Raw genomic sequence first — 25987 nt, 5'->3', positions numbered from 1 at the left:
TACATGACAAGTGGATCATCAGGCATTGTAATCAAATACTGCAGTATATGGATATCACGGGTATCATTTCACCTGCTACAGGAAATTCACGGATCGCCAGAAGGTCGAGAAGGCCATAGAATGCCGTCAGAAGGTTGAAAAGCAAATTCAAGCAGAAGCATAAACTGGAAAACTCCACAATCCTGGTATTTCATCCCTTGCAAGAGACTCAGGTCATATCCAGCTGCAGCTGCCTTTGGGAAGAAGTCTATTTCAAGGCATCATTGATGTGCTGCCTCATGTTTTCATCATTTGTAAGAGAGAAGTGAAGATGGTTAAATCTGTCCAAATCTTCAGATGGGATAAGCTTGCTCAAGGAGAGACAATTGATGCAGGTAAGCTGGACCTGAAACTTGACTTTAGCAATACTGTCCAAGCAAATGTGATGAAGCCATAGAACCTTTGTTAGATAATTGAGAAAGAAATGTGTTATTTGTATTTGTTATTTGAACCTTGGCCAGAAACAGATTAACACTGCTGCAGCCTTGAAACTAGGTCCTCTAAACGCTCATCTGGGACTTTTTTTTATGTTGAAGGCTCCAGTCATGGACTGTATAGTCCTCATCGAGGCCAGGCCTTAAATAAAAGAACTGCATGAAGAGAAATAAAAGAGAGAGAATGTAAAGGTGAGGAGTGAAAATGAATAAGAAAAGTGTATGATGAAAAGTGTATGAGGTTTGTTTGTAAGAAAGAGAGATTGAAGGTGTGGTAGCTATGGTTTGAGTGAGACAGAAAGTGAGACCAGCAATCCTGACACGGACGGAGAGTGTAAGATGGTTCCGGGCACCACTTTAACGCTCCTAAGTCCGAACGGTAGTACTACCCTGAGTGGTTGCCGTCTCCATCCAACTACCTAAAAAACGGTCCAGTCAGATGGGTGTTTTTTAGGAGACACCATCTCCTTACTGAATGGCCGTTGGCTCCCAAAGTGAGCTCATCCACCCTTTACCAGGTATTGTTTTTCGTCTTACAAGGTGTCACAGCCACCCTCCCCACTGGCGAGCCAGTGTAGGTAGTCAGTTTAGTCGCCGACTACCCGAACATGTGGCAGGTAGCACTGAGTTACATGTTACCAGTGGCAGTCAAGAGACTGACCTGACCTGAACCTGACCAGACCACACTGCTTCATTCCATCACCTTCATTGGATACGCATCCTGCTCTCATAATCTGCGCTCTGAAATCCCTTGCTTTGGTGACAGGTCCTTTTCTCATGCTGCATACCGCGTACCACATCACGACTGCACAGTGCCTTGAACGGTGTTTCCCTCACTGGATTTGAGGCTACATCTGCATCATGATAAATACCAATAAATTGTGTGTTGTACATGTCTAAATCAAGTCTCCTTCGCTTTGCCCTTGGTCCGAGTATTGTCTCAGAATTTCCCAATCGGACTATGACCCTTTGACCCTCCCACAAGCAGCAATGGTCCCGCCATTGGTACCACTGAACAGGAAATCGTTTCCACTTTCCATCGACACCACAGGTGTAGCTTACGGATGTGCGACTCACAAGTTAGCCTCCTGACTGGTGTGACCCTGGAGACCTGTCCCTCCTCGAGTCCGCTTAGACCCCCCACTGGTGAACAGGAAGCTGCCCACCTCACCCAATGATACCATGTGTACATTTCGGGTCGATGGCGAGTAAAACGTCTCCGACTGCTGTGAACCCTCAGAGCCTCGTCAGAAGTTCAAGGCCATGTTTGACTCCCTTTGAAATATCGAGTGTGAAACTGCAGATTCGTCATCAGCATATCGTAAACCCCCGGAAATGTTTACCTTCACTTGGAGACCAGGTGGGGGCAACGAGTCATTTTCTAGCCTTCTGTCAGATTCTGGTTTATGGTCGAAACAGGAAAGAAACTCAAACCTGGGTTTTTATGGAACTATTGGTGGAACCTCGAGATTTAAAAAATACATTAAAAGGTAAAACAAGGTTCGAGATTAAGGAGGTTTTGTGATAAAGCAAGCCCACAGCTGGGGATCGTGAGGGAGGGGTTTATGGTTCATGGTGGTAGATTACCCCCCCCCCCTCCCACCCCCAATCCCTTCCTGCCATAAGTATAACCATGTTTGTTTTGTTATAATTCTCGCATTGTTCCTTTATGTAGCATTAACAGCCCCTTGGAGATAAGGCCAAATAATATCAAAGTTCCTTTTTTGGGGGAAATGACCCAGTCTCCCACTTCGAGGGGGACAACCCCTCCCTGACCATATCTGGTGACAAGCCTCCCCCCCCCCTCCCCTTTAAAATCCCAGTGAGAGACTTGTATAATGGTGATTATTGATTCATTGCCATGGTGATTACAAGTTGTACAGGATGCTTTATCAGCACCTTGTGTATCACAGAACCAGCAGAACTCACTCTTTTAGAGTCTTCAACTCTTGGGCCGCAGCTCGAACTTGATCAACAATTTCCATTATGTCTGTAGATGGAGATTCTGTACAGAGGGTGAGGAGCTGAGTTAGGAGATGATCACCAAGTACAATATAAACTCACCACTCGGTGTTACAAACACAGTAATGAAAGTTCAGATCTCCCTCCTCTCCACTTCAAACAACTTCATCTCACAAACTCATTCCTTGGGTGTTTGTGCCAAAATGAGTTCATTTTTAACTTTTCAAATAAACATTCGATGTTCAAAATAAAAATAAATATTTAAACATTGCAGAAGAAATGCGTTCGTCGTTATGAACCTGAAACATAATCTCACAACAACCAGGTAATTATACCGTCCATGTGTCCCACACCCCTCAGAGGACATCAGAGACCCCATGAGAGGTTGTGGGTATTTCAATGATTGATAATTAACCAATGACAGGACTCTGTCAAAGAGATCTATTGTAATTATAATCAGACTAAACTACACAATTTGGTGTCTGTCGCGATACATTTGGTCGTCATTACTTTTCCAATCTCAACCAAACTTCGCAGGAGGACTAAGGGTCACACAATGAAGGTTGTAGCAAAGGGTTTTTCTTTCTGAGGGGGTTTTCCCCACCACTGGGATTGCGTGTTGAGGTGTACATCAATGTTAAGAGAGCTTTATCATGACGGTTTTCCAAGGACGCTTCTCACAACAAAAGCATAATATTAATGTTGTTGCAAAACCTATGGAGAGTTCTTTACAATGAGCCAAGTCTCAATGTTTTCTATTCAGCGCTTTCTGAGATATGGAGGTGCAACGTTTTTAAGTTTTCGAAGATGATGGCCGAACCACGTGACCTATGACGTCATAATTATCATAAAAAAATTATACAGGTGGAGTTGCACCTATGGTGAAAATTTCCTGTCAATCGGACCGACGTTTGCTGAGAAAATCATATTTATTCTGTGCGGACAAACAGACAGGCAAACAGACAAACAGCCAGACAAACAAACGCACTCAAATGTGATACCCGCTCCTCAGGCGAGGGTAATGACAGCGCCACACCCCGTGATCCAGTGAATCCATGACTCCCCAGGCCCGACCCAGAAGTCGAGATGCGGAGACATGAATATCACTGCCAAGGTAAGTGAATCTCTCTGTGACCTCAACATCCTCACCACAGACAGGTACAGACAGGAGAGCAGCATCCAAGATAAACGTCTTTGAAAGCCTGGATTCTACTATCTTATTCTTGACCATCAATTTCTATGACTAGCAACGGTACCCGCCCTGCGGGCGGGGCTTCGATTGGGAGGCCCAAATGAAAAGGTAAAATATCAGAAATTGAAGGCTTTTTTTAATTTTAAACGATTCATATAAACATCCGTTAAATCATATCACACGCAAATCATCAAAATCTAAACAGTATCTTCTATAATTCAACAAATGTCCCACAGTGATCGATACACTCTGATCGTGATCGATTAATCGTGTTCACAATCGCAATGTCGTATGTCCTCCCAATACGTGTTTCCTTCAGTTGAAATGGGTTGGAATTCTCTCAAGCAGGGATTCAACCCGTGTCCTTATAAAAGGTCTTTGTCCGAGGTCACCGAGTCCGATCGAGTCCGTGCAGCGATCGGTGCAGCCGTTTGTGCGGCACCCGGGAAAGCAACATCGTCACAATCTTACTATAATTCACGAAATGTCCGTCCGTCTGTCTGTCTGTCTGTCTGTTCGAAGGTACCGTAAAAACTGCTCAACCGATCGCAAAGATATTTTGGGTGGGTAATCCTGGGATCTCCAGGAGTAAAATACGCTATTTAGTTTTCCCAATTTCAGCTTTAGTCTCCAGATTGTCAGGTTTGGACTCCCGCATAACATTCGAGTTCGCATAACGTTCATTGTTCTCACTGGCAACGGTACCCGCCCCATGGGCAGGGCTTCAATTGGGAGGCCCAAATGAAAAGGCTAAATATCAGAAATTGAAGGCTTTTTTTCTTTTAAACGATTTATATAAACATCCGTTAAATCTCGATCGGTGCGGCCATTTGTGCAGCACCCGGGAAAATAACGTCATGCGGGAGCAAGTATCAGCAGGATGTGGCAGTGTGGCAGTCCACGTTTCTGATCCTCCTTCATGCCGAAGTAGCCCACCACTTCTCCAAGCATTGCGCTCTTCAGATCCACCATGACATATTTAAGCTTGATACTGAAGACGCGTGCAGTTAGTACTCCCGATGTTGCATCTACTCCCGTGTCCTCATAAAAGGTATTTGTCCGAGGTCACCGAGTTCGATCGGTGCAGCCGTGCAGCGATCGGTGAAGCTGTGCAGCGATCGGTGCAGCCGTTTGTGCGGCACCCAGGAAAACAACATCGTCACAATGAGAACAATTAACGTTATGTGAACACGAATGTTATGCGGAAGTCCAAACCTGAGAATGTTGGAGACCAAAGCTGAAATTGGGAAAACTAAATAGCCTATCTTACTCCTGGAGATCCCAGGATTATCCACCCAAAATATCTTTGCGATCGGTTCAGCAGTTTTTACGGTACCTTCGAACAGACAGACAGACAGACAGACGGATGGACATTTGGTGAATTATAGTAAGATACCACAAGATGGTGGATGGTCACGGAAGACCGACGCCGGCTTCGAGCAAGACCTGGCGGCCATGTTTAGTCAATCCCTAATGTGGATAAATAACTGTGTGACGATTTTTAGTCGATTTCACGAAACTGTGCCACAAAATGGTTTACGGCCCCACGGGTATCTGTACGAACAAGCTGAAAAGGGTCCAGGGATCAGTTTTCACAATATTTATTCCACAAATTAACTTCAACTGCCACAAATGGATTTGGAAATTATCTGTTCGGGAGTGGTTTCTGCAACCTGGAAGTGATTTTACCACTTCAGTCGTTGATTTCATGAGATTACATAAGTAAACAGGCAGAATGTGTGTTTTTCCTTTAATACTGTTATTGGTAATGGCCAACTCGGACATCAGATGAAAACACCCCCCACGTCCCTCCCCGGGGATGCCAGAAGTATGTACACCTGGTGATCGTGCATTGAAGCAAGAACCATGATCGTGCATTGAAGTGAAAACCATGATCGTGCATTGAAGTAAGAACCATGATCGTGCATTTAAGTGAGAACCATGATCGTGCATTGAAGTAGGAACCATGATCGTGCATTGAAGCAAGAACCATGATCGTGCATTGAAGCAAGAACCATGATCGTGCATTGAAGTGAGAACTGTAGAATAATAATTTTAACTACTGTTCTACTTCAGAAACTTCAGAAACTCGTTTTAGCAAAATCAATGGTTTATTCACTTTAGAGAATTTGTTGTATACTAAGCCGAGATCTTTAATGAGTCTGTTCCAGAGTTTGTTGACGCTCGTTTGGTCGGTCTTTTGAAGCTCGTTCAGTAGGTCTTTCTGAAGCTCGTTCAGTTGTTGACAATCTCCAGTTGGTTGATCAATTTCAACTGGTCTTCAGTTTTCACTCCTCTTCAGTTCACTGTCCCAGTCCACTCTTCTCTTCCACTCTCCTCGCAACTTTCTCCTGGTTTTAAAGCCCCAAACTCCTTTGATGTTGCAGAGCATGCAGGGTGTTCCTTATCCAAAAACCCTTATATGGCTTTCTTGGCCAGCAAATACTTATTTCTGTTCAAGAGGTCAAATACTCTGACCTGTTGGAAGAAGAATTTGCAGCGTGTGCGCAGTGCCCTGAACAGAGGCTATTAATGATCGACAGGTGGCGGTCCAAGAGCGTTACACATTCTTGTCTGAAATTAACTCTCCTGACCACATGTTAATGCTAGCTCTATGCTCTTTTGCTGATTCGTAAAGTAAAACATAATTCCACTTTAAACAAGATTACATTGATATATATTCTAGCAATATTGTCAATATGAATATTTAATCCCCAACAATCCCCAGTTTTTCTTTTATGTTTATATTAACCATTAATCTAAACATTACCACATTAAATATTCAAACCACTAATCTTGTAATTCAATTTCCTAAGGCATACACCGTCATTCTGGAAGAATTTTGATCACAATACATTTCCTTGTTCATTGACTCTTTCTATGTTGATAATTCAATTCAACTCATTTGCATAAAGATCACAAAACATTTCACCTTCACCAAAACGCAATAATTTCAGTTCATCAAAATAATAAAGCATCTGCAACATTTGGCAAAATATTTGCCTTTAATCAAATATTGACTTTCTTTGTTTGAAAAAAGGGGCGGATCACTTGTGTTTGGAATTTCAGCATAAAACATTTTCTCCTGTTGTCTTCATCACACCTTCACTATTTGCATAGGATTTTCTGCTGTTGTGATAGCTGGGCAGAGTCAAAGACTGACCCTGCTCTTCATGCAGCATCCTTGCCACTCTTGCTGTGAGCCATAGTAGATTTGAACAAGGCCTCCATCCAGTTGTAGTCGACTTGCCTCCTCACTAATTGTGAGCATGGAGCAAGTATTGATGTGATGTTGATTTGTCAACAAGATGTGGAGCAGGGATGCCGGATGCATCCGCAATGATGATGTTGGGACCATGGTACTCAGTTGTCCATGGTCCATACCAGGAGCACACAGCAGAATCGTGCACAGCTGTTGTGAAGGAAAAGGCAGTCGTTCGCTTGCAGCTCCATGCTGGCTCCCCGGAAGTTGGTGAAGTAATGACACACGTCACCGTATCCCGTAAACGTTGCAGGTAAAATATCGTCGTCCTGCAATTGCTGATGTGATGACTGTTCGAGGTATTTGAACACAAGTAAGTGATCGCCCTTTTTCATATGTTGCAGTGTGACCCAGACAAATGGTCACATAATTTTCCCTTGGTGAAGGTAAACATCCATCTTCCAAAGGAGCATTTCTTCATCATTCTTTGAGAAAGAGGGTGTATGCCAAGATTAACTTCATTTTCACAAATTTTCCTTTTTCAAACTTCTTCCCAGATGTCGTTATCACTCCATTTGGGATGTGGTCTTGTCTTTCCTTTACTTAGCCACATTTATATCTGCTCTCCGCACAGATTGAATCAGATGGGGTGCATTGTAACATGAAATCACTATATTTTATAACAACTTCACACGAATAATATTCAAATCAGACATGTGTTTTACACTACTAAAACTAAGAATAGCATCCACAATTACTTTCAGGTTCATATAATTCAAAAAATTAAACACATGCAGGTGTTGTAACTCAACTCAAAGAAAATAAATGCATTAATAATGATTATATGATTTAAATCACAAACAGGAATATCTAATTCCCAACAATTCTTGCAAACAAGCAAACTATGCCTAATGTGTTATTAGCATAGTCCTCCCCGCTTTTTTTTTTTTTTTAACAGTGTTACTTGTGGTGATATGAGTTCATCGATCGTGTAAAACGGACATAGTGCACAACAAGTTGTTATGCCCTCATTTATGTCAATGACATTCAACATTATATACCAAACTAACAAACTTCTTAAAATGTGACTAAAGAAAAATCCCTTAATATGTAACATAAATCTGATTATTTGCCTTATTCTGATGCCCCTATCTCCCGGGGTCCATATTTATTTCTATTGTTATCAACTTCCTATGATCTGTGAATTCGTTCCAAAATACCACAACCATAGGTTTTAACAAAGCTCTACCATACTATTTCCAAGTTGAACTCAAAATACTAGTAAAACAATCAATTCAAAGAATTAACTTCAAAGGGTCAGCAAATACATTGTATAACCAGATCTAATTTTCCCATCCAATAGTTTGCCTTGACACATGTCATATTATAACATTTTAATAAACCTTCAGAAATGTTGCCCATCGCAACAACTTCCCTTTTACAAATAGCCATGTGTAAATTACGTATTGAACGACAATTTTTTCTCTCAATGTGTTTGGCCTAAATGGCCGCAAAAGTGGCTGCCAACATGCAGTACCTTTTTTATCTACCAAGTAAGTGCGCGTCGACATAAGACCTCTACCAAATGTTGTTTGTAAAAACAAATCTGGGATTTCTAATTACATGGATGCACACTCTCAGGACATTGCAGGCTGCTGTTATCAATCCATTACGATAAAATAATTTCTTTACCCACAATCAAATAAGTAACACAAATTGAGGATATTATCCCTATCACATTCATTTATAAATTCATTTGGTTCGAATTCTCTCTTCTCCCACTGCTATAAGGAAGAGCAGTAGCTCTTATAAGTCTTTGTAATATCTCATTAAATTTACCCAGCATTGAAGAATTTATTTACTATCCATTTCCCTTCTGTTTACCAGTAACTTTGTTTAAACTGCATAACTTAATTTGATAAATCCCATGTGTACAGCTCCCACTTATTGAAACCCCTACTTTTGTAGAAAATATCCAAATACGTGGTTGTATACTCCCTTAAAGGTTGTTCCTCCATTTTCTATGCAACTTAGTGAATACTACTGACACCAGTATGCCAATATAGGTGTGGCAGATTAACAAAATATGTTGCAGGTACACGTAACATCGTGTTCTGAGTGTAAAAACCCATAAAAACCCAAAAAAACATCTGAGTGTAAAAACATAACAGCGCGTTCACGTCTGCCCCTTGGTTTTAAGATTCACAATGCATTTCGTTGTAAAACTCACAATAGTTCAATTCAACAAAATTGTCTTTACTATCTGCCCATATCGTCTATGCCTAAGACACATCCATACATACAGCACAATTTATATGCTGATTAAGGTCAAGTTTATATATGTAAAAATCCATGAGCAGAGTACTCTGGAAAGTCAGTGTAAGACCACTTCCAAATTTGACTAATTTTGTACTCCTTTTGTTTATGAAGCTCCTATCCATAAATAGCTGTTATTCTCATATAAATTCTATCAAAAATGGAATCCTAAAATTACTCACAATTTTACTATTAATTAATGGCTGCTCATAACCCAGCACATCAAATCTGTATCCCTTGACAACAGAGATAATGTTCATAATCAAATTATATTCCTATTTTATTTTACGAATTTTCTGGATATTCTTGTAAGGTTGACACACAAAACAAAAACATTGACACACAAACATACACAAACCCAAGCATTATGTATATTTGTTTGCATTTGAACCATCATTAACAGATCAAGATGGGTGTCAATTTCATTTCAATTTCGTAAAATTTATCCTTTAATTTTAGAAACGCTAATACACAAATAGACAAAAAGTTTATTTGTTTTAGAAAACCCCTAATGTCACCTTGAAATTACCCTTTTTGGTCCTACAATAATTTATCCAAATTTTACAAATTTACAAATTGTACAAATTTTACAACACCTCTATTTACATGTCAGTCGACCACTGACCTATGAGCATGCAAAAAATAGTCCAAAATGCCCACTTGCTGATCATGTGATGCTCGTCACTTGGTTTCCAAAAAATTTTGCAAAGCAATGTTCCACACTTTGGTAATTGTTTTGTTGTAAAAAATTGTTTTGCCCAAAATACTCCCTAAAACCACATTTATAATTGGCAAATATGAGGCTCCCAGAATGAACTCTAATTCTGGATCTTTTAATTCGTGTTCCAAAAAAATCCAATTTTGGCATTTAATCAATTAATTATTAATCCGCTAATAAGCAAAAGTAAAATTCATTCTTGCTCCGAAAAAATTTTTGAGACAAGAAGCAGGAACAATTATTCATGTTGGGACTATTCAGCACTATTCATGTTTTAATTTGGCTGCCTGAAGATGTCAAAAAACCTCTCTGTTTCCAGAGAGCACCATAATCATGAACAACCCCATGTGCGTACCTGGAGTCTGTATAAATGATGACTCTCTGGCTTTCTGCTAAACAACAGGCTCTAGTTAATGCATAAAGTTCTGCCTGTTGAGCTGAGTAGGTGTTTGGTAATTTTCCGCTCTCCCATGTCTCAACATCCGTGCATACTGCATATCCCGTCAATAGTGAACCATCCAATGCTCTTGATGATGATCCATCAACATACAGTACCAGATCTGCATCTGGGATGGGAATGTCCTTCAAATTAATGCGAGGCACTAGTGCATGTGCCAATACCTCCGCACAATCATGGGGCTCACCATCATCCTCTGTTGGTAACATAGATGCTGGGTTCAGCGTTGGACAACGCTGAATGGTAAGGTTTGATGGCGTTAATAACCCTAGTTCATATGTTGTAGCCCTTGATGCTGAAAGGTGCTGTGTTCCTGCCTTCAGCAAAACCATCGCCACCGCATGCTCAACAAGAAGAATTAAGGGGCACCCCAGGACTATTGTAGCTGTGGCTTCTACTGCATATGACGCTGCTGCCACTGCTCGCAAGCACAGTGGAAAACCTCGTGCTACTGAATCCAATCTAGTGCTGTGATATGCTACGGGGCGCAGTTTTCCCCCATGTTTTTTTTTGAGCCAACACCGATTGGGCATATCCTCCTTTCTCATGTGAATAGAGAAAGAAATTTTTGTCATAATCTGGCAGTCCTAAAGCAGGAGCCGATGCTAAGGCATCTTTCAAGGTCGTAAAGGCTTGTTCAGCTTCCGGGGTCCATTTCAAAGGATTTGGACTGTTTGGTAAGCTGATGTCCAACAGGGGGCGAGTCAGTACTGCGTAATCAGCAATCCATTGATGGCAAAACCCCGTTGTCCCCAGAAAAGATTTCATCTGCTTGACAGTTTTAGGTTTTGGAAGTGTCCTGATCACTTTTACACGTTCAGGGCACAATCGTCTCGTGTCGCCTTACAAAATATGTCCTAAATATTTCACCTCTTCCTTACAGAACTGCAACTTATCTCTCGAGGCCTTGTGGCCTTTGTCTGCCAACGCTGTCAGTAACACAACAGTGTCCTGCTCACATGCTTCCTTTGAAGTCGAGCATATGAGAAGGTCATCAACATATTGTACCATCACTGAACCCCCAGGAAATTCAACATCGCTGAGGTCTTCATGTAGAGCACGTGAAAACAAAGTTGGGCTCTCCGTGTACCCTTGTGGTAACACAGTCCAGGTAAACTGTAAATTTTCGTACGTGAATGCGAAAAGATAACGCGAATCCTCATGAATGGGTACACTAAAGAACGCTGAACATAAGTCCACCACAGAATAAAACTTCGTGTTGCATGGAATACTTGACAGTACAGTGATCGGGTTAGGGACCACTGGATAGGCTGGGATGACACAATCATTAATTGCTCGAAGATCTTGAACAAATCTCCAAGTAGTCTTGCCTGGCTTCTTCACAGGTAAAATAGGAGTGTTGCACATGCTCACAGTGCGAACTATAACTCCCTGTTCCACCAATGATCGAATCACTGGTGCAATACCAGCTTTTGCCTCTGGTCTCAATGGATATTGACGCTTTCTAGGCAATGGCTTAGAATCATCTACTGTGATCCTTACAGGTGCAATACTCTTGATTCGTCCCACATCATTTGGATGCGTTGTCCACAAGCATATTGGTATTTGATCGAGTGGGTCCTGGTCACCGTCAGCGTCAGAGCTGAGTAGGTATACCCCAATATCGTCAGTATCATTCGATTCAACAATCATGTTGAAGGTTGTAGAAAGCACCTGCTGTCCGAGCTGCCAACAAAATCCATCTCCATCTAAGTCATAGAGTGGGGCGCTTTGAATTTCGCCCATGTATCCCCTGTTGTTACACTCTTTCAGAGTTGCAATCATTATTCCAACATCTTTTGCTTCGTACCCTTGTGCCACCGCTAAGGTGACGTGTGGGGTTGTTGTTTCGGGTTGATTCCACAGGAGTTGTTGGTCTGGCGTCAAAGACACTGACATCCCAACTCCCTGTCGTCCCACCCACAATGACGTCAGATGTATATCATACTTGGTGTGCAGGTATTTAAAAACCCGCTCTGCATAGGACCCCTCTTCTCCTGTAGCATCATAACATGTTGTACAGTGAAGATCAGTTTGCCATGTCAGAAAGTCCATCAAAAAATTATCTAACCATTCCTGTACTTCGGGCATTTCATCCTTCAGTGTCATAAAACTAACACACAAAAGTTCCGCCATGATTGTATCATCGATATCCCATCGATGTGTTATTGGTCTTGTCAGGCCATCTAGTACCTTAGAAATAAAGTCGTGGGAGTGTTCTGGCATTTCTAGATACACTCCGTTTTCATTACAGATGACGGTGCAATTCAATTTACACAATAAATCTCTTCCCATCAAATTTACTGGAACGCCAGATGCCACAAGAAAGGCATGTTGTGCAGTCAATGGACCAAATTGGACACGCAATTCTTCCGTGACTGGCGTATGTATGGGAACTCCTGACACTCCAACCACCTTCGTATAGTATTTTGACAATGGTATATCGGGAAAATCTGCTTGTCGTAACGTGGAACGCGTAGCTCCCGTATCGACGAGAAAGGGTGCCTTGCGTCCACCTACTGTCAAATTAACACTTGGTTCCTGTGCAGCCGACCCTGAGATTAAAGGAAGCGCTGCCACTTGGTCATTTTGGTCTAGTCAACAGGGTGTGGCAGACCATTTAGTCTGCTGAGGTCCTCCCTGAATTGGGGCATTCCTCAATAGAACCCTATTTGTTGATGGAGGCGGTGGTAACTGGTAGTATCCCTGTTCTTGGTTGTTCTTCCGAAATTGTCTTTGATATGGGCATCGCCTTATCCAATGTCCCATTTCTCCACAATTGAAACATCGGCGTTTATCATTGGCTGGTCTGTCCACCTGTGCACTTGTATTTCTAGGCTGCATCTCCAGATCCCTGAGTTGCCACTGCAATCTCTGGTTCTCTCCTGAAACACGAAAAAATTCTCTGTACCGTCCTTTTTGGGGAGACAAATGGGAATCAGATGGGACAACTGTCACTTTTATTCCTATGTTCGAGGGCAGTTGTGCATTTATGTCCTCCAATGTATCCTGCATCGTTTTTATTTTAAGTTCTAGGTCCAATATACGTCCTTGCTGTGCCCTATTCCTGGATTCCATATCCCAATAATGGAATGCAAGCCAGTCTACTGTTAAATTATGTTGCTTCCTGGCTTTCAATTCTTGTCCTAATCTCTCCAATCAATGTCGCTCAAATGTACCATCTCTTGGAAACTCCTTATCATGTCCCTTTGTCCACAAATACCAATTTTCAACCTCACTAATAGCCTCTTCACCATATCGGTCGTACATATAATATGCACAAGTACCTTTTTTTGGAATATCTGGTTGTCCTTGTGTATTCTTACAAGCTGCATTCCCCATTCTGGCTGTATATGAATAACACTCAGTATTTACTCAATGTACCAGATAACTACCAAGACTACACTTTAAATTACACTTGTACCCCCTGTCAATTTCCTAGCTTATGTCCTATAAGCTCGACTCCGTAATCGTCCAGGAAGTGTCTCTCCACCTTTGCAATTGATGACTTCAAGTGACTGCCAGAGAGTCTCCCTGTTCTGTGGCTTTTCCACACCCCAATCTCACTGATCAGTGTTGCAGATGAGTCTGGATCAGTAAGTCCTGTTAAGGGGGGGTCAAACAAAAATAACCACATAATATAACAAATAACCACTAGACTCACCACCTCGCTCATCGTCCCAGGTTGTCTGCACATTGATGTTTTGCAAATGTCTCAAAGCTTCGTTCTTGAGACCGCACTTTTTATTCATCCATCAATTGACTTGTTTAAATTAAATTTAAATAAAATCAGATCAGATTAAATTAATCAGATCAATTGGATCAGAATCAGAATCAATTCAAATATGCAATTTCAATCAATTCACCAACATTTATCAATAAAATCCGAGTAATAATACATAATAAAATATCATAAATGATAATATCAAAATTCAAATATCAAATCATCATTGAACTTATCATTGAAAATATCAAAATATCAAATATCAAAATAGCAAAATTCACATTTATCAGTCTGATAACTCTATATCTATGCCTGTTCGCAATGTAGGCAAAACAGTTCCGTCCGCTGGCGGAGGTATTTGATCATGGACGTCACTTTCGACCCATACCTTCCGTCAATTGACAAATAACCGTTCTGCCTCTGGATCATATCTGACATATTTGTTCAATCCTGTGTGGTCATTATATCACAAATTAAAGCTGAACAACCACTGAAGGCAACTCAACCCTTCATTTGTGAGACAATCAGCAAAAATTGATCCAACAGATATGAGCCAGTCCATTGGGCAATGTCGCACATGTCACGTGCCACATGTCACACGTGTCACATGTGATGTGTCACCCACCATGTCGCACTTTGAAAGAGACTCAAAGTTCTTGACAATTAAAATGGTGTAATATTCCTGAAATGTGTACCAATGAATGGCAATCAATTTATAATATTTATCAAGGGAATCCAATCATACCGAAATTTCGACACTCCAATAAACTTTGTAACTTGTAATACATCATTAATCCTGCAGGGCTATAAAGCTATCCTTAAAGTCCATGCAATCGATTTACATCAAAACCCAATGATGACATGCCTGATAATCATAGCAATTTTCATGATTATAAAATCATGACCATTGTAAATCATTGTAATTATAAATTGTAAATATAAATTTACCATAATTGTACAAAATTTGAGAATGAACATCAATAATACTCAACAATATGACAATCATGATGACAATGATGAATCTCATCAACAATGAGAGAAAACAATGAGAATGAGAAACAATGAGAGAAATGAGAAAACAATGAGAACTATGAAAGGTGAAAACAGGTAAAAGAAGAAGCAAAAGAGGAGGAAAGGAGAAGGAAAGGGGGGAGGAAAAGGGTGGGGAAGGGAGGAGGAGAAGTGGCAGAATGCCAAGGGAGGAATGAGGAATTAATACTATGCGAAATACGACACTCATTGTATTTTAACCTAAAGATAGCTGTGTATCATTGGCCGCACTCATGGCTCCCTTACAAGGCTGTGAGATTATATGGTAAATACTGTCTCCCTCTCGAACTTGTGTGCGAGCCATTACACTCATCTGTGTATTATTTAACCATTTAAACTGTGTCGTACCATTTCACAAATTATTGTAGCAGTATTGGGGCCATGGTTGGAGGAGGGGGGGGGGGAGAGGGGTGCAAAAACACATGCATACCCACACATACATACCCACACCCATACACACAAAAACACAGCAAGCCACATAATGAGGTGATATGCTAAAATCAACATGGGATCCAATGGGATATGGGATCAACAATCCTATAGAATGAAGTTAGGGTTAAGATTGGGTTGGGGTCAACAAATTCATGTACATGTAAATTCATTCATGTATAAACAGATCACAATATATTTCATCATTGGTTTCCCTCCATTTAATTGCCTTGGCAAATGTCATAGGATCTTATATCAATAAATTCCCTTTTTAAAATCTTAAAAGACAGATGAAATATAAAGTGATCAAAGGTACATTGGATGGTTCTATTTTGTAGAGATTACGGATCACAGTAGCCTGGGATTGGCTCACATTAAATTTCATCTTGATTGAAGGATTTTTAGCTGTGGTCCAAGATGGCCGCCGCCATAAAATCCTAAAAATATATATATATTTTTTTCTAATCAGGATGTAAAGAGGTTACATTTAAAATCGCTTCTGATTCCATAGATAAGTGGACACAACACCAAACGGTTACCATGGGCAACCTGCCTGCACGCATTCCAGTGGCAGGGTCAGTGTGCAAATCTTACGGGACCCAGGACACAACACCAAACGGTTACCATGGGCAACCTGCCTGCACGCATTCCAGTGGCAGGGTCAGTGTGGAAAAGAATGCCTATTTTTGGACTGTCTGTCGACTCGTGCAGACAAATTGGCTAAATGCTAAACAATGCTAAATACTAAACTCACTTTTTGTTACCACACTGGAAATGCATGTTTGAAAATCGAATCCAGCCGATTTTACCATTATTTGGCTTACTGTACAGACGCTGTTATCATCGCTTTAATCGCTTTTAAAAAATCGCTTGAAAAATCGCTTTTTACAAAAACCGCGAATATGATTATAAAGCAAATAGTGTCCATTCTGCAATCTGCTCGTGCCTGTGGTCACAACCAAGCAGGATCTCAACCATTATTTTAACGGGAAAATCGACACACTTATAAGTCATTTAATCACGAAAACGAGCAGAGATTTGAATGCAGACCATTGCTGGAAATCATTTTAAAGATATTTACAAAATTGACGCTCTATTTCCTGAATTCATGACGTTCGTGAAATGAGCAAGAAATATACAAAATCCATATTTCAGTTGTACATGACAAGACGAATGCAGCACCTGTTGGCTAACGCCCGGGGTTCGTTAGTGGTTCTTTGCAATCGTCTCATTAAACTCGTAAAATGTACCGAAAAAAAATTCAAATTACAGAAAAAACAAAAAAATAATTGATTATTAATTTTTAAAAATTTTTTTTTATCGTCATGACTTCTGAAATTTTAAAACAAATCCTTCATGAAAGCACAGCACCTTTTCTAAAGACACCAAGCTTTAGTGGATATTTGTGACAGTTCATGGCACCATCCCTCAAAAATGCGTATACATAAATTTTGGAAGAAAAAAATTGGCATGATTTCTGAAACCTGTTAAAGGCCTCGTGTTTTTTCCTTCCACACATCAACAAACGTACACAAAACTCAAACACTGAACTATTTTCACAGATTAACATCAGACTACACAGATAACAAACAAAAGCTTACCTGGGCAGTTGAGTCCCTACGGGCCACCACTTCTAGAATAATAATTTTAACTACTGTTCTACTTCAGAAACTTCAGAAACTCGTTTTAGCAAAATCAATGGTTTATTCACTTTAGAGAATTTGTTGTATACTAAGCCGAGATCTTTAATGAGTCTGTTCCAGAGTTTGTTGACGCTCGTTTGGTCGGTCTTTTGAAGCTCGTTCAGTAGGTCTTTCTGAAGCTCGTTCAGTTGTTGACAATCTCCAGTTGGTTGATCAATTTCAACTGGTCTTCAGTTTTCACTCCTCTTCAGTTCACTGTCCCAGTCCACTCTTCTCTTCCACTCTCCTCGCAACTTTCTCCTGGTTTTAAAGCCCCAAACTCCTTTGATGTTGCAGAGCATGCAGGGTGTTCCTTATCCAAAAACCCTTATATGGCTTTCTTGGCCAGCAAATACTTATTTCTGTTCAAGAGGTCAAATACTCTGACCTGTTGGAAGAAGAATTTGCAGCGTGTGCGCAGTGCCCTGAACAGAGGCTATTAATGATCGACAGGTGGCGGTCCAAGAGCGTTACACATTCTTGTCTGAAATTAACTCTCCTGACCACATGTTAATGCTAGCTCTATGCTCTTTTGCTGATTCGTAAAGTAAAACATAATTCCACTTTAAACAAGATTACATTGATATATATTCTAGCAATATTGTCAATATGAATATTTAATCCCCAACAGAACCATGATCGTGCATTGAAGCAAGAACCATGATCGTGCATTGAAGTAGGAACCATGATCGTGCATTGAAGTAGGAACCAAGATCGTGCATTGAAGTAGGAACCATGATCGTGCATTGAAGTAGGAACCATGATCGTGCATTGATGTAGGAACCATGATCGTGCATTGATGTAGGAACCATGATCGTGCATTGAAGTGAGAACCATGATCGTGCATTGAAGTGAGAACCATGATCGTGCATTGAAGTGGGAACCATGATCGTGCATTGAAGTAGGAACCATGATCGTGCGTTGATGTAGGAACCATGATCGTGCATTGAAGTAGGAACCATGAACGTGCATTGAAGTAGGAACCATCATCGTGCATTGAAGTAGGAACCATGATCGTGCATTGAAGTAGGAACCAAGATCGTGCATTGAAGTAGGAACCAAGATCGTGCATTGAAGTGAGAACAATGATCGTGCATTGAAGTAGGAACCATGATCGTTCATTGAAGTAGGAACCATGATCGTGCATTGAAGGAGGAACAAAGATCGTGCATTGAAGTGAGAACCAAGATCGTGAATTGAAGTGAGAACCATGATCGTGCATTGAAGTAGGAACCATGATCGTGCATTGAAGTAGGAACCATGATCGTGCATTGAAGTGAGAATCAAGATCGTGCATTGAAGTGAGAACCATGATCGTGCATTGAAGGAGGAACAAAGATCGTGCATTGAAGTGAGAACCAAGATCGTGCATTGAAGTGAGAACCATGATCGTGCATTGAAGTAGGAACCATGATCGTGCATTGAAGTAGGAACCATGATCGTGCATTGAAGTAGGAACCATGATCGTGCATTGAAGTAGGAACCATGATCGTGCATTGAAGTAGGAACCATGATCGTGCATTGAAGTAGGAACCATGATCGTGCATTGAAGTAGGAACCAAGATCGTGCATTGAAGTAGGAACCAAGATCGTGCATTGAAGTAGGAACCATGATCGTGCATTGAAGTAGGAACCAAGATCGTGCATTGAAGTAGGAACCATGATCGTGCATTGAAGGAGGAACCATGATCGTGCATTGAAGTAGGAACCATGATCGTGCATTGAAGGAGGAACAAAGATCGTGCATTGAAGTAGGAACCATGATCGTGCATTGAAGTAGGAACCAAGATCGTGCATTGAAGTAGGAACCATGATCGTGCATTGAAGGAGGAACCATGATCGTGCATTGAAGTAGGAACCATGATCGTGCATTGAAGTAGGAACCATGATCGTGCATTGAAGTGAGAACCAAGATCGTACATTGAAGTAGGAACCATGATCGTGCATTGAAGTGAGAACCAAGATCGTACATTGAAGTAGGAACCATGATCGTGCATTGAAGTGAGAACCATGATCGTGCATTGAAGTAGGAACCAAGATCGTGCATTGAAGTGAGAACCAAGATCGTGCATTGAAGTAGGAACCATGATCGTGCATTGAAGTAGGAACCATGATTGTGCATTGAAGTAGGAACCAAGATCGTGCATTGAAGTAGGAACCATGATCGTGCATTGAAGTAGGAACCATGATCGTGCATTGAAGTGAGAACCAAGATCGTGCATTGAAGTAGGAACCATGATCGTGCATTGAAGTAGGAACCATGATTGTGCATTGAAGTAGGAACCATGATCGTGCATTGAAGTGGGAACCATGATCGTGCATTGAAGGAGGAACCATGATCGTGCATTGAAGGAGGAACCATGATCGTGCATTGAAGGAGGAACCATGATCGTGCATTGAAGTGGGAACCATGATCGTGCATTGAAGGAGGAACCATGATCGTGCATTGAAGGAGGAACCATGATCGTGCATTGAAGGAGGAACCATGATCGTGCATTGAAGGAGGAACCATGATCGTGCATTGAAAGTGTTTTACATGATTGAATGTTGGATATAACAAATTTGGTTGAAACATTTTCTATTTGTGGCCTACTTGTAGTTTTACATGTTTTGGATGGCCTCGACCTTGACTAATTTTGACCAGATTGTATTCACATAAACTACACACATAAAAATAAGCTGTGTAAGTTTCAGTCTGATATATTGAAAAATCCCCGAGGTTTAGCAATAATAAAATCACAAAAAGGCCCGTTTGATTATAATTGGGTGAAATTGTTGTCATGGAAACTGTTGACAAATCAAAAAGCCTAAATTGATCGTTCTGATTTTTGGTGAACCAGGTAACCTTTAACCCCCAAGTATTCTAATCACAATGGGGGTAAACTTTGACCCCCAAGTATTTTAATCACAATGTGGGTAAACTTTAACCCCCAAGTATTTTAATCATAATGTGGGTAAACTTTAACCCCCAAGTATTTTAATCACAATGTGGATAAACTTTAACCCCCAAGTATTTTAATCACAATGTGGATAAACTTTAACCCCCAAGTATTTTAATCACAACGTGGATAAACTTTAACCCCCAAGTATTTTAATCATAATGTGGGTAAACTTTAACCCCCAAGTATTTTAATCAAAATGTGGGTAAACTATAACCCCCGAGTATTTTAATCACAATGTGGGAAAACTTTAACCCCCAAGTATTTTAATCACAATGTGGGTAAACTTTAACCCCCAAGTATTCTAATCACAATGTGGGTAAACTTTAACCCCCAAGTATTTTAATCACAATGTGGGTAAACTTTAACCCCCAAGTATTCTAATCACAATGTGGGTAAACTTTAACCCCCAAGTATTTTAATCACAATGTGGGTAAACTTTAACCCCCAAGTATTTTAATCACAATGTGGGTAAACTTTAACCCCCAAGTATTTTAATCATAATGTGGGAAAACTTTAACTCCCAAGTATTTTAATCACAATGTGGGTAAACTTTAACCCCCAAGTATTTTAATCATAATGTGGAAAACATTAACCCCCAAGTATTTTAATCATAATGTGGGAAAACATTAACCCCCAAGTATTTTAATCACAATGTGGGTAAACTTTAACCCCCAAGTATTTTAATCACAATGTGGGTAAACTTTAACCCCCAAGTATTTTAATCACAATGTGGGTAAACTTTAACCCCCAAGTATTTTAATCATAATGTGGGAAAGCTTTAACCCCCAAGTATTTTAATCATAATGTGGGAAAACATTAACCCCCAAGTATTTTAATCATAATGTGGGAAAACTTTAACCCCCAAGTATTTTAATCATAATGTGGGAAAACATTAACCCCCAAGTATTTTAATCATAATGTGGGAAAACTTTAACCCCCAAGTATTTTAATCATAATGTGGGAAAACATTAACCCCCAAGTATTTTAATCATAATGTGGGAAAGCTTTAACCCCCAAGTATTTTAATCATAATGTGGGAAAACATTAACCCCCAAGTATTTTAATCATAATGTGGGAAAACTTTAACCCCCAAGTATTTTAATCATAATGTGGGAAAACATTAACCCCCAAGTATTTTAATCATAATGTGGGAAAGCTTTAACCCCCAAGTATTTTAATCATAATGTGGGAAAACTTTAACCCCCAAGTATTCTAATCACAATGTGGGTAAACTTTAACCCACAAGTATTTTAATCACAATGTGGGTAAACTTTAACCCCCAAGTATTTTAATCACAATGTGGGTAAACTTTAACCCACAAGTATTCTAATCACAATGTGGGTAAACTTTAACCCCCAAGTATTCTAATCATAATGTGGGAAAACTTCAACCCCCAAGTATTTTAATCACAATGTGGGTAAACTTTAACCCCCAAGTATTCTAACCATAATGTGGGTAAACTTTAACCCCCAAGTATTTTAATCATAATGTGGGAAAACTTTAACCCCCAAGTATTTTAATCACAATGTGGGTAAACTTTAACCCCCAAGTATTTTAATCACAACATGGGAAAACTTTAACCCCCAAGTATTCCAATCATAATGTGGGTAAACTTTAACCCCCAAGTATTTTAATCACAATGTGGGTAAACTTTAACCCCCAAGTATTTTAATCATAATGTGGGTAAACTTTAACCCCCAAGTATTTTAATCATAATGTGGGTAAACTTTAACCCCCAAGTATTTTAATCACAATGTGGGTAAACTATAACCCCCGAATATTTTAATCACAATGTGGGTAAACTTTAACCCCCAAGTATTTTAATCACAATGTGGGTAAACTTTAACCCCCAAGTATTCTAATCACAATGTGGGTAAACTTTAACCCCCAAGTATTTTAATCACAATGTGGGTAAACTTTAACCCCCAAGTATTCTAATCACAATGTGGGAAAACATTAACCCCCAAGTATTTTAATCATAATGTGGGAAAACTTTAACCCCCAAGTATTCTAATCACAATGTGGGTAAACTTTAACCCCCAAGTATTCTAATCACAATGTGGGTAAACTTTAACCCCCAAGTATTTTAATCATAATGTGGGAAAACTTTAACCCCCAAGTATTCTAATCACAATGTGGGTAAACTATAACCCACAAGTATTTTAATCATAATGTGGGAAAACTTTAACCCCCAAGTATTTTAATCATAATGTGGGAAAACTTTAACCCCCAAGTATTTTAATCATAATGTGGGAAAACATTAACCCCCAAGTATTTTAATCATAATGTGGGAAAACATTAACCCCCAAGTATTTTAATCATAATGTGGGAAAACTTTAACCCCCAAGTATTTTAATCATAATGTGGGAAAACTTTAACCCCCAAGTATTCTAATCACAATGTGGGTAAACTTTAACCCACAAGTATTTTAATCAATCATAATGTGGGAAAACTTTAACCCCCAAGTATTTTAATCATAATGTGGGAAAACATTAACCCCCAAGTATTTTAATCATAATGTGGGAAAACTTTAACCCCCAAGTATTCTAATCACAATGTGGGTAAACTTTAACCCACAAGTATTTTAATCACAATGTGGGTAAACTTTAACCCACAAGTATTCTAATCACAATGTGGGTAAACTTTAACCCCCAATTATTTTAATCACAATGTGGGTAAACTTTAACCCCCAAGTATTTTAATCACAATGTGGGTAAACTTTAACCCCCAAGTATTCTAACCATAATGTGGGTAAACTTTAACCCCCAAGTATTTTAATCATAATGTGGGAAAACTTTAACCCCCAAGTATTTTAATCACAATGTGGGTAAATTTTAACCCACAAGTATTCTAATCACAATGTGGGTAAACTTTAACCCCCAAGTATTTTAATCACAATGTGGGTAAACTTTAACCCCCAAGTATTCTAACCATAATGTGGGTAAACTTTAACCCCCAAGTATTTTAATCATAATGTGGGAAAACTTTAACCCCCAAGTATTTTAATCACAATGTGGGTAAATTTTAACCCACAAGTATTCTAATCACAATGTGGGTAAACTTTAACCCCCAAGTATTTTAATCACAATGTGGGTAAACTTTAACCCACAAGTATTCTAATCACAATGTGGGTAAACTTTAACCCCCAAGTATTTTAATCACAATGTGGGTAAACTTTAACCCACAAGTATTCTAATCACAATGTGGGTAAACTTTAACCCCCAAGTATTCTAATCACAATGTGGGTAAACTTTAACCCACAAGTATTTTAATCATAATGTGGGAAAACTTTAACCCCCAAGTATTTTAATCATAATGTGGGAAAACTTTAACCCACAAGTATTTTAATCATAATGTGGGAAAACTTTAACCCCCAAGTATTCTAATCACAATGTGGGTAAACTTTAACCCTCAAGTATTTTAATCATAATGTGGGAAAACTGTTTATGTTTCCAATTGTTTATGCTCCTGACAGAGAAAGTATTTTGTCTAATTATTTCCACCACTGAAGGTGAGCAGAGGTTATGTTCTCGCCCCTGTCTGTTTGTCTGTCTGTGAACAGGATATCCAAAGACATTGTGGACGAAACTTGGTGGTCAGGTTGGGTGTTTGACAAGGACAAATTGATTTTTTTTTTTTTTTTCGTTAACAGTATCAAATTGATAATTAACAAACATTAATTTTTCGATTCCTCATGCTCTGAATATTCCAAAAATGTATCGTTTTGCTAATCTCCAAAAGTTTTGAACGAAAAAACATGGTGAACCTGACATGCTGAGAATGATCTTTTGATAATTCCCAGTTTCATATTTGCGCTCCTCAATACATCTGCAGCCCAATGACAATCTTCTGTGGAACAAAACAACCAAATTTCTTCCTTCATTATGTTTTTTAAATTTCACTTGTGCCTGAATCACTTTCTATGGTGGAGGAAAACTTAAGGTCGCTCCTCCAAAAGTGGACCACCTTGCATCGATTCTCATTGAATGGAAGATGCCATTTTTGGGACCACCCTGCAACTGCATTCACATCTTCTTTCAGGACCTCTACTTCATCCTGGGTATCAACCGTCCTCTACAGTTTTGTGTCGTCTGCAAACGGTTTTAACTCGGGACCAACAACACCTGGGAAGTCATTGATGAAGGTGATAAACAGCAATGGACCCAGACCACTGCCCTATGGAATTCCATTTGTCATTGAGCTGTATTCAGACATCCTTCCACTTATCACAACCATTTGTGTTCGTGGAATCAAGAATGCTTCTGTCCATCTTAGTACGTCTGCTTGAACACCTTATGATTTGAGTTTGTGTCGAAGGTGTTTGAGTGGATTTGCCTTAATCTTGGCGACTAAGACTCTAAGTAAATACAGTCCATGCTGGACATCTTCCATCTCTTGTCCAATGCTCCAGAACTTCCACAAGTTGTGTTATTCATTTAACACACAACGCACTCATGGAATATGTTCAACTAATCTTGCACAAGTGCGTTGTATGTGAGTAAATCATGCTTGTTCATGACATTAAACATAGCTGGGATTATCGTTCATGGGGGTGAAAAGGAAACCCGGGGTTAACGCTTATCTACAGGATAGGAAAGTCCGGGTTGAGGTTTCAGGAGTGAAAAACCCACACAGGAGATAAAAATGATAATTGTGATTTGAACCATTTCTATTTTATCCGCAGAAACACGAATTCGGGAGGGAATGGGTTAATATTTTCTGCAGTGCATGATAACGATGAGGGTGGAACCCAAGAGTTAACGAAGTGAAACCGAAACCGAGGGATGGGGCCACCCGGGAAATCCCCTGTTTTACCACAAACACAGACCCGAAATGTGCACCCCCCCCCCCCCCCCCCCGGACCGCGCATGGACCCAGAACGCGCGTGGAACCGACGAGACCCGGAACGCGCGTGGACCCGACGAGACCCGGAACGCGCGTGGACCCGACGAGACCCGGAACGCGCGTGGACCCGACGAGACCCGGAACGCGCGTGGACCCGACGAGACCCGGAACGCGCGTGGACCCGACGAGACCCGGAACGCGCGTGGACCCGACGAGACCCGGAACGCGCGTGGACCGGACGAGACCCGGAGCGCGCGTGGACCGGACGAGACCCGGGCGTGCACCCGACGAGACCCGGGCGTGGACCCGACGAGACCCGGAGCGCGCGTGGACGGGACGAGACCCGGGCGTGCACCCGAGACCCGGAGCGCGCGTGGACCGGACGAGACCCGGGCGTGCACCCGAGACCCGGAGCGCGCGTGGACCGGACGAGACCCGGGCGTGCACCCGAGACCCGGGGCGCGCGTGGACCCGACGAGACCCGGAGCGCGCGTGGACCGGACGAGACCCGGGCGTGCACCCGAGACCCGGGGCGCACGTGGACCCGACGAGACCCGGAGCGCGCGTGGACCCGACGAGACCCGGAACGCGCGTGGACCCGACGACACCCGGGCCGTGCGCGCACCCGCTGAGGGACCTGGAACGCGCGTGGACCCGACGACACCCGGGCCGTGCGCGCACCCGCTGAGGGACCCGCGGACCGAGCGTACATCCCACAGTGAACCCGATACTGTCATTTACCACATTGTCAGAGTTTTTGACTGCAGTCAGTGATCAGAAATTGTAAGCATAACGAATCGGAATTATAATAATAACAACAACAACAATAACATACCGAGTCCCAGGTTCCGGTGTATAACTCCGATCAAACGCCGCACTCGATGTACGAACTTCCTCCCGAGCAACGACAAACGAACTTTCCGGAAAAGCCTTTTGTACCGCGAAATGACGTCATCACCCCCTGTATCTGATTGGTTTACGGAGCTTGGTCTCAC

The 25987-nt window shown here is 40.9% G+C and overlaps 1 protein-coding gene across 1 annotated transcript in view; it reads right to left on the bottom strand.

Annotated features, from left to right (window-relative positions):
* Positions 1-25939, bottom strand: part of LOC137423628 (uncharacterized) — a 224047-nt gene extending 198108 nt beyond the window's left edge. Inside the window, exons 1-2 of the mRNA XM_078773965.1 lie at positions 25828-25939; positions 2403-2478 (exon numbers count right to left, since the gene is read on the bottom strand). Coding sequence (XP_078630091.1) covers positions 2403-2458 — 56 coding nt within the window. The 5' untranslated portion in view covers positions 2459-2478; positions 25828-25939. The remainder of the gene's footprint in view (positions 1-2402; positions 2479-25827) is intronic.
* Positions 25940-25987: the final 48 nt, after the last annotated feature.

Source organism: Myxine glutinosa, chromosome 3, assembly GCF_964187855.1.
Source record: "Myxine glutinosa chromosome 3, kmMyxGlut1.1, whole genome shotgun sequence".
NCBI lineage: Eukaryota > Metazoa > Chordata > Myxini > Myxiniformes > Myxinidae > Myxine > Myxine glutinosa.
This window is presented reverse-complemented; position numbering and strand designations above follow the sequence as displayed.